The sequence below is a fragment of the Sylvia atricapilla genome, chromosome 2 (genome assembly GCF_009819655.1).
Source record: "Sylvia atricapilla isolate bSylAtr1 chromosome 2, bSylAtr1.pri, whole genome shotgun sequence".
Lineage (NCBI taxonomy): Eukaryota > Metazoa > Chordata > Aves > Passeriformes > Sylviidae > Sylvia > Sylvia atricapilla.
The window spans coordinates 104,453,346-104,463,707 of record NC_089141.1 but is presented as its reverse complement, the minus strand read 5'-3'; the positions used below and the strand labels follow the sequence as shown (position 1 = coordinate 104,463,707).

General features: G+C 43.4%; 1 protein-coding gene across 1 annotated transcript; it reads left to right on the top strand.

The window, feature by feature from the left end:
* The first annotated feature begins 399 nt into the window (after positions 1-399).
* On the top strand, positions 400-3,058 carry NR0B1 (nuclear receptor subfamily 0 group B member 1). The gene is made up of 2 exons (XM_066340053.1): positions 400-961; positions 2,505-3,058. Exons 1-2 carry the CDS (start codon positions 400-402, stop codon positions 2,747-2,749), a joined length of 807 nt encoding a protein of 268 aa, XP_066196150.1. The 3' UTR covers positions 2,750-3,058.
* Positions 3,059-10,362: the final 7,304 nt, after the last annotated feature.

The window sequence follows — 10,362 nt, the reverse complement described above, 5'->3', positions numbered from 1 at the left end:
GGGAAGGGACAACATCCCGAGAGACGAGGAGGGTGCGATTTGCGCTCATCACTCCGCAGCCTGCGGGCACAGGCGGCCGGCTCGCCGGCTCCCCCCGGGTATCGCTGTCTCAGGAAAGGAGGAGGAGGGTTTGTTTTATTTTATTCATTTCCCCTCCTCCTCTCTCCCCCCGCCGCCTCTTTTCCAGCCAGTAAAGAGTGTCTGCCCCTTTGAACCGCCGGCACAGCGCCTGCGGCTGCACACACACACACACACGCAGACACACACCCCCCCGCCGGCTATAAATAAGTTAAGGAGCCGGGCAGAGGGCGAGCGGTGCCCGTCTGCCGGCGGGCCCAGCAGCAGACCCGCCCCGCCGAGCTGGCAGGCGGCTCAGCCCGGCGCCGGCCCCGCGGGTCCATGGCGTGCGCGGAGCGCTGCTGCCGCTGCTGCGCGCAGGGCCGGCGGCACGGCAGCATCCTCTACAGCATCCTCCGCAGCGAGGAGCGGGCCGTGCCGCCCGCCGGGCCGGCTCCGCGGGGCTGCCCGTGCGGGTCGCGGCGAAGGGTGGCCCTGCGGAGCCCGCAGGTGGCTTGCAAGGCGGCCTCGGCCGTGCTGGTGAAGACGCTGCGCTTCGTGCAGAACGTGCCCTGCTTCCAGGAGCTGCCGCTGGAGGAACAGCTGCTGCTGGTGCGTAGCTGCTGGGCGCCCCTGCTGCTGCTGGGGCTGGCGCAGGACCGGGTGCACCTGGAGACGGTGGAGAGCGCGGAGCCCAGCATGCTGCAGCGCATCCTCACCGCCCGGCAGCAGGGCGAGCAGCCCCCGCCGCGGGCACCGGCACCGGGCCGGCCGCACCACGGCCCGCACCTGCCCTCGGCCGGCGAGATCCAGGCTATCAAGGGCTTCCTGGCCAAGTGCTGGAGCCTGGACATCAGCACCAAAGAGTACGCTTACCTCAAGGGGACGGTGCTCTTCAACCCGGGTGAGTGGCCGGGAGGGGCAGCGGGGTCTCTGCCGCAGGGCAGCGAGGAGGGCGGGGAGAGCCCGCCTGTGTCCCCACGGGAGCGGGGCACACCTTCCTCGGGGTGAGAAAGGTGCTGGAGGAGAGGGACGCGGAGCGCGGTGTCACCTTCTGCCCCTTCCTCGACGCCCGTCCCGAGGGAGGGACACAGGCTGCGGCTCGGTCTGGGGTCCTGAGGGCTGGCGCTTTCCACTGATGCTTTCCACGAACAATGCGAATTCCAGGTGCCTGGCAGTCGGCCAGGGGAAGCTGGAGCTGAGCAGCGGCTCCTTGCTCGTGTCCCTCAGCGGGAACCTCTGCTCCAGGGTCCGAGGGCAGGGGTCTGCCCGTGCCGTGCCCGCAGCTCTGCGCGCCCCGGGCGGCGAGGGAAGGCTCGGGGCTTCCAGCAACAAAGTGCCGTGGTGGCTTTTGGCAGAGCGTTTATGATCGGGGTGGGGGTTTTTTCCATCTCTCTTTGTGGAGACTCCCATAGATGCAGCTTTACCAAGGGACTTATTATCACGTCGGTGACCTACTGAAAGGCAGGCTGGACATAGCACGTCCCGAGTACGGCAGTACCCTGTGAAAGTGGGACAGGGCTCTGCCGCCGCTCCCACTGCCAAACCCTTAGCTATTGACGGTTAGATTTCTACAGTGGTACTTTGCATTTATCATCCTGCTTGTGTAGCGTTGCTTTCTACACAGAGAAGTGTACAATAGTTCAGGTGAAGCTTATGTTACACGAATCAAATTTGGAAGCTGGTCTAATGAAAAAAAGAGGCATTCTTCTGGTAGGAGAAATTTCTTCTCTGGAAGGGTGGTCGAGCATTTGAACAGGCTTCCCAGGGAAGTGGTTGAATCACCATCCTTGAAAGTGTTCAAGAATGTGTAGATATGTTGCTCAGAAGCATGGTTTAGTGGTGGACCTGGCAGTGTTAGGTTAATGGTTGGACTCGCTGATCTTGGAGGTCTTTCCCATCCAAAATGATTCTCTGGTCACATAAAGTCTTAATTCTCTACCTTCCATCTTTCAGTATCCCTACTGTGGTTCATTGGGAAACTTCTTTTCTCATGTTGGAGTCAGTTCTTGCCACTTATAAACTGGAGTAGAAAATGTTGTCAAAAGAAGCCTTAAACATAAACAGTGCATTTTTGCAGAAGTGAAATACTGAGAAAATTATTTTTGTTGTCTTCCCCACTGTGATGGTGTTTTGGAGAGTATTCTTCATTCAAAGTTTTTATCAAGTAATTTGATTAACACAAGTGAATGTTGACAAACATCATGTTTCCGAGTTGTAGAGAAGAGTATTAAATATCCAGAACACCAATATGATAAGAATTTGACCTGCTTAATAAAATTTAGCATGTTGACTTTGCATACAAGAAATCCTCTAGCAATTTAATTTGCTTCTTTCCTTGAGTGATAATTTCCTAACTGTCTGTGAGCGGTTAGGAGTTCTGTAAGAATAATATTGATCCATAAACAAAAAAGTATGTAAACAAAATAATTTATTTTTCTTTTCAGATCTACCTGGACTGCAGTGCACACAGTACATTGAAGGATTGCAGAGGGAAGCACAACAAGCTCTAAATGAACATGTCAGACTCATTCACAGAGGTGATGAAGCCAGATTTGCCAAGCTGAATGTTGTTCTCTCCTTGTTAAGGTCTATTAATGCTAATGTGGTTGCTGAATTATTCTTCAGGCCCATCATTGGAGCAGTGAACATGGATGACATGCTTTTGGAAATGCTTTGTGCAAAATTATAATTAAAATTGTTAAGGTGTATAAAATAATGAAAAGAAGTCCAGTGCAAAGGAAGCCTCAGAGCAGGATAGTGTAAAGTATTGTAAATAAACTAACTTATTGTTTTTACATAGATAGTATTTTTGTATTCCATAATAAAATATTCTTCAAGTTCTGAAAGTAATTTTTATTAAACACGGTGGTTTTGGAATAAGGTTATGGTCATCAAAATGAGCTTTAAGGTTGTAGAGAATGTTCATATCCAAAGTTGACTGGCTATTCTTTTACCATGCCTCTGAATAAAGAACATATTTACTATATTGTACTTTCAAGGTGAGTAATCCCTGCTTTTTCAAAATAAGCACAGTCTTACTGCTATTCTTACTACTTCTATTGACTTTATTGACCTCTATTGAGAGTGAAATCTATGAAGGTTATTAAATATTTGCCAAGGTTTTCTTCCATATGGGGAAGATGTTTTAGGAGTATTTTGAGGCTTAATGAACTTTAAAGTAGGTTCATCAACTCTAATATTTGCAGTAAAACATTCCCTTCAACACATTTTGGACTCCAGGAAAATTAAACAAATCTGTTCCCCAAAACAACAAATAAAAACCGCCTCCAAACATATGCAAACAGCAAATGCTGCTGATTAGGGTCAGGAGATCTAGCAGGGTGGACTCCACACTTTTATTTCATCTAGATAACTGATAACTGGGACTTCCATAGTCAGATTCTCCAGACTACTTATTCCTATTGAAAAACAGTATTATTATGCTGCAACATTGGTGTACATCCATCACAATTTGTCAGTTCATGTGACGATGTCTTAATTAAACATTGACCTTAACATTTTATTTTATTTATTTTTTATTTTATTTTATTTTATTTTATTTTATTTTTTCTTTGACTTGATCCTTTCTCCCAAAGTCATTGTGTTTTCATTGGAAAAAATACCCTGTTGCAAAAATGAAATTAGAAAGGGAAAATCAGTGATTTAAGGGGGATTTGTCTCATGGCTTTCCTTCTCTTGCACTCAGTTTTCTAGCTTTTCCCCAGGAGAATGTTGGTAAAGGAATCGAGAGTGAAGTGTGACAGTGTTCCCAAAGTAAAAGGTACCAGTAACTCCATGACATATGTTAACAACTTGCTAGTTAAAACAGGTGTTTTTAAAAACACAATTAATAAAGTTGAAGGAGTTAGTCTCCTTAACAGGAGGTGTGCAGGGGAAGGAGGAAGGAGTTTGAAGAGCTTTCTTTTGCTGCCACCTTGCGCAAAGGATAATCACAGCTCCTACACTAAGGTAAGGAGCAGGGGCATTTTGTTGGATTCTACCTACCCAGATAAAACTTATGGGAAGCAGAAATTGAGAACCAGCCAAACTTTCCTAGATGTACAAGTTCATTCATAAATATCACGGAGATTTGTATTGCCATCGCACTAAGGATCTCCTCATGGACTTTGACACTGTCACCGAGGAAAAACAGCTGAGTAAGAAACAACCCCTATCCCAAAAAGCAATGGTGACCCATAAGTAAACAGTGTTCTGGTGCTCACACAACTCTGTGTGGGCTTGTGTACCATGAGAAACGTCCCAAAAATTCAAATGAAGAAAAAAAAGTAAGTAAAGTGTTCTTTACTACCAGTCCAGACTTCAGATCAGTTCAGACCATAATAGAGCAGGCTTAGTTTTTATAATAGGTTGGTCCTTTTATATGTACACACACATAAATACACACCTGTAACAAACATCTACATGTAAATAATATTTATTGTGCATGTGTAAATTTTCTGTGAGTTTACCAGAGCTTTTGAACTTACTTGTAACATAAATAGGTACATATGTTTCCCTCTTTGTAGGCAGCATATGAGCTCACAAGAGTTCACTTACAAGGATGCCTGACAAAGAAACCTCTTTCCACAAAAGCACAAAGCACGATGCTAAAACATTGAAATAGTGGTTAGTGGCTGCTGATGAATCTTGGGTAAGGACTAAAAAGAACTCCAACAGCCTCAGATTTGAAACAACTTTCTTAGCACATAGAATTCATTAATACTCACACTAGCGTTCAGATCTCTCTGCTAAGTGGCAGAAGAGACTTGTTGGCAGTACTCCTAACAATTGTAATAGCTGAGCCTTGGTCACAGGCCAGTATTTCCAGCTGTACAGTTACCTTGAGACATCTTAGGTCTGTTGTGATACTAAATATTGTAGCTTTTGTGACTCAGGGGTACCTGCTTACATCCTCAGATCTGATGTCTCAACAAATTCTATATTCTGCTCAATTTTCTGAAGTTGTCATAAAAATGTGCACTGCAAATCCACTTTGAACTGTATTCTATCATATTTCTCTTGGACCAGAAATACTGTTAGTCATTCAGCTGTTGTCTATTCTAATGGAAGCACGTGGGAATGGTAAGTAGGAAATCTGAGTGGGAAGACAAATTTATCAAGGTTTTTGTAGAGAACTGAAAAAAAATAAAGTGTCTCTTTGTAGGCCAGAGGAAGAGGAATGACAAAGCAAGACATTAAAAACAGATTTGTAGGAGGAACCGAGCTGAAGACTTGGGAGAACTATGCAAGAATGGGAGAAAACTGTTGGGTGTGGTTCTGGAATAAAGCGGGGAAGGGTCTGATTTTGGTGTGGGGACAATGTGCCAGGAGCTGAGTAGAAGGAGTTGGAAAGAGATCATAATTCACAAAACAAGAAGATTTGTTTTGTGAGACTGATCAAAAGGTTTCAACGGGAAGATTCTTCTGTCAAGTCTGGAAAATTTGCAGAGCAGGGAAGAACGAACCCCAGAAGCTGGCACTGAAGGGGGCACAGGTATCCTCACTGACCTGCTGGGACAGGTGACCTGATCTCTGCACTGGGGCTGTGCTGCAGAAGGGACAGCTGTGCAGGTGTGAAGAGTGAGCTCCTCAGCCTTCAACAGCACACAGTGCTCACTAATTGTGTTGCCTAATTGTAGAATTAGGCAAAACTAATTGGGTCTTTGGCCCTGTGTGCTCTACAGCACATTCTTCTGCTGGGTAGGAGAAGTACTGAGCCAGATCCTTTTCTGTCCTGTGCAGGATGAGTTGGCAGGATGAAGCTATCTGGCTCAGATAGCTTCAGATGGCCATGGCCACTGCTGTGATACAAGGGTTAATATCTTAACTATCTTTCTGGATATCCTGAGCAGCAAGAATAGGAAAAAGCACTGGAGGCCTCAGGGAGGCAGGGTGGAAAGTGGCCATTAAAGGATGCTCCTTGTTAATGTAACCTTTACTAGAAGAAGAGGGGCAGGTGAAGACCCTCCCATAGGCTCAGGTAGTGTGTGAGAGCTCTGTTTGTCAGCTGCCTGGGACTCCTGTGGAGATAAAAGCCTCCAGCCCTGCCTGCTGCTGAGCTGTGCTGTGCTGAGAGCACTGTGCCAGGAGCTCTGCCCTGTGCTGGGAGCTCTGCACTGTCACATGCAGCACAGAATTCCTCCTCATGTCCCTAAATGCACCAGTAAGGACTACTTTCCAATTCAGATATTGACATGGCTTCTGAGGATATTTTAGCATTTTCTCTGTTTGCTTTCTATCCCTGTCATTCCAGGGAGGAGTCTCCTAAGGAGCACCGTTTTCATCAGTCCTCCAGGGTGTTAGAGACATTTTAACTCAGAGCAGCCTCCCAAGCAATTTAATCCTGCAATCCCCACAGTGAATGTCTCAGGCAGAAGCAGTTCTGTACAAAGAGACATTCCCACCCACCTCAGCAGAGATTCCCATTGCTCCTGCTCAGCCCTGCCACTCCAGCAATCCAGACACGGCTTCTAATCACAAAGCACCGCGTGGCAGAGCAGCCTTGCCATGTCCTTTTGTCTGCAGAGATCTGAGAGAGGATAATTTAAAAACCAAGTTGCATTTTCAGTTGTATGAGTGCTTCTTTTAGATAAGGAAAAGCATAGCATTTATTTATAATCCTACTTTCCCAAGTCTAATATATAACCTTTGTTTCGGTAACCTTTCTAATAGTTTTCTTTAAACTTTGCAGCATTTTGCTGTTGTGGGTAGACTGTGAATGTTGTTAATCCCTAATGAGTAGTAACTTTCCTACCAAAGGTGGGATTCTGAAACTTAAATTTTCTTGTTGTGAATTGGCCTCATATACTGCCTTGAAATTATGGTAGTCAGTCACTTTTATCTCTTTTCAGACAGAAGTTATTCCTCTAGTGGACCTTCTGAGCATTGCAATTTATCAGTTTTTAACTCACTTGAAAAAAGTCCCCAACAGTGTAGGCAAATATTGTATAAATTTTTTTTTGCAATTTCGAGATGCAGCATGAGATTTGAACACATATATTGTCTTAGGATTCCTAATATTTATTTTAAATTATGGCAGTGTAATATTTTAAATCTAAAATGTACATGAGTAAAATTCAATGGCTGAGACAGAGACTGTCAGAGGAACTTTGACAAAAATATTCCTAAATCTACAAGCTCTGTGAGCTCACAGGGCTATAACTTATTAGCTCTATGCAAATCCACGAATCATTCATGTTGTTGATATAAATCACATTATTGATAGGAATGAGTAATCATTTCATTCTTTGTGTCAGTAGTGAAATTGGCCCAGCTTCATTTACATATTCACAACACACCTAGATGTGGGTAAATAACCACACGAGTGTTATGCAAGCATAGGTGATACACAGACCCTTTTTCTTCTGCATGTAGTTACGTTTTTTACTTATTATATATGAGGGAAATTACACTAATTTCAGGTTCAGAAAAAAAGAACCTGTTCTTTAATTGTATAGAAGCATTTACTGTTTTGTCACATGGGATGAATTTCACCTTGCTGAAACAGAGCTGTGTGAAAATTTAACATCCAGTCTAGTTGGGCCATCTGGGCTGTGACTGGAGAGGATGGAGAGACACAAAGACCTCCAGATTCCTTTTGATCCCAACATCCCTGTTGTAGGGTGGCATCATGGATTTGTGCTTTGCAGAATAAGACTTGATTCAAGCTATAACTGAACTGTCAATCACTAACAGTTTGGTAAAGTGAAACTTTGGAGTCACTCTCACTTCTGCAAACCATCAGCCATCTTCTCCCAGCTGAGACCATAATAAGAGAGATTAAGAGACTCCTCACATGCACATACACACATACATAGCAAAATGTGGCAGAACAATTCAGGTCCTCTGCTTCTAGTGGGGCTGGGTTAATAGAAATAACAAAAAAAGTCAGTAAAGTTCCAGAAGTAGAAAAAAAAAGTATTTAGAAAACACCCTTTGGTACATGCAACTACATTCATCCTAGGAGCAGGCCTGCAGTTCCAAGTTTTAAGTACACAACTAATATTTGCCATCTCTAAGTAAGAACGGGATGAGTCTGTTTTTTCAAAGAAAGAGACATTCCAGTTTATTTTTTCTCTTTGAAATGAATGAGCAGATAGGGTTGACTGAACAAATGACCAAATAATCAGTACTACAAGGAGGGGCTTTTATCATTGCTATTATAGGGAGTTTATTTTTTTTTTTTTCCTTTTCCCATGCTATCTTCACCAGATCAGGGAGATATAAGAATAGATGTGACTCTGTCTTCAAAATATTGCAACTTAGCAGGCAGCAGCCATACTACTTCTGGTCAAATACACTTTAGTGTCCTGAAGAACCAGAGCTGGAGGAGATCTTTAAGAAGAACTTCCAGAAAGCTGAGGAGCATTTCTAATTCAGAATAGTTAGGTGGAAATCCTGCTTCTCCATCAACTGACTCAAACAAGGTAAAGAGAACAAAATCCTATTGCAGGTGGGATCTGAGCTGGGAACTTCAGCTGTTCCCAAACAAGATGAATGGCTGAGATAACATTTATGACTTGTAATTTTTAAGTTTTTTTGTAGCTGATTTCCAGACACACTGGAAATCTGTGCAAAAATTGAGGGATGTAAGAATGATGCTTGAGTGGGTTCTGATAAAGAAGTCCCCAAACTCAAGAATCTGCAAAAAGATATCACCTTTAAACTGATTTTCAACAGGTCCTTTCTATAATTTCTGCAATTTTCAGTTGTGAATAGAAAATCTTCACTGACATTTGCTGTGCTCAAATCATCACAGCCTAGTTAACACTTTGAATTGAGGTAGGTGCACCAGACAGCTGAACTCTAAGACAATGGCCATCAGCTGGAACTAGAAATCATGCTTAGAAAGGGCTCAGACTTTCAGCATCCAGCTCAATTCGACATGTACCCTGCTGTAACCAGAGGCACACTCAAGCTACAGCCCAGCTCTGCTCTGGGGTGAAACCACGGTGTGATGCCTCCGGTTTCCTCTCTGAGTTCTCTTCTTCCCTCCCTCCCTGCCAGTGCTTTGGTTTTTATTGGAAGCACATCAGATATGTGGGCTGAAAGGAAGTGGTGGCTCCTTCCAATTAAGCTGTTCAGGACAATCACACACACAGCAGCTTGCCCTGCTTATTCCAGATGCATCAGGGTAATTGCAGACCACTCCTTTTCTCAGTATTGAGCAAGTCATGTTTCTGTTATCCATTTCTTTCCCTCCTTGTCACTGTCCTGTGTGTTGAGACAAATATTTGATAGTATTTCGTACCTTATTTATGGGACATAGAACCCTTACAAGAGTAAAGCAATTACTGATAGCATGGAGGAGGCACTGGTGATTTGGTTTTGCCTGGCTCCTGAAGATTCCAGTTGGAGTTGTTATGGTTTCAATGTTTCCTTAATACAAACCATAGAAGTAATTCAGCAAAGAACCCCTTTTTCCATCAGTTATTTTATTACAGAACAGTAAAGGTGACAAGGAAAAAAATATGAAGAGAAGCAGTAAAGCTGAAACAGGTTATAAATTACAGTGGGTGTATATTCTGTTCTTCTACATAGTCATATGGCTGGAAGGGATTTCATGGGATCATCTAATCCATCCTCCTGTCCTGACAGGATGAATTATACACCATATCACATGTGGCAAGAGCTTGTCTAATTTGCCTTTAAATATTTCAGTGATGGAAACTCTATGACAGTTCCATTCAGCCTATTTTTGTGTCACTACCCTCAAAACTCTAAGGTTTTCCAGGCATCTGAGCTGGCTCTTCTATACTGGAGCATAATTACCCTTTTTTCTTAACTTATTCACCAGCCACATGGACAAACTTTGTGGCAGAAGACCCTTGCATATTTGAAGGCTGTTAATCTTACATTTTGTGGAAAGCTTCTTGCCAGGATTCTTTCAATCACCCTAGAACCTCCTCTACACACCCAGTTGATCAACATCTTTCCTGAATTGCAACTCCAGATTTTCTACAGGAATAGAAAAGTACAAATTATGAATATAGTCTTGTATGATCCATTTATACTATCTTGTCATCACTTTGTAAATAGCACAATGAACCCTTTATAGACATTTTTATAAATACTGCTTTTATATCAGTCTAGCACTTTCTGATAATCAGTAATCACAGTTAAAAAAATATTTTCTAGCTTCAGTTCTGAACATCCTGCATAGAATTTTATTTATACTTTCCTAACCTCACGGTTGTAGTATTTGATGTTATATGCAGTTAGATTTGAAAAATCTCTTGTATTTTCTTTTTTCAAGGTGGTCTTGACACTCGGAAAAATTTAAAAATAAGACTATTCAAAGCA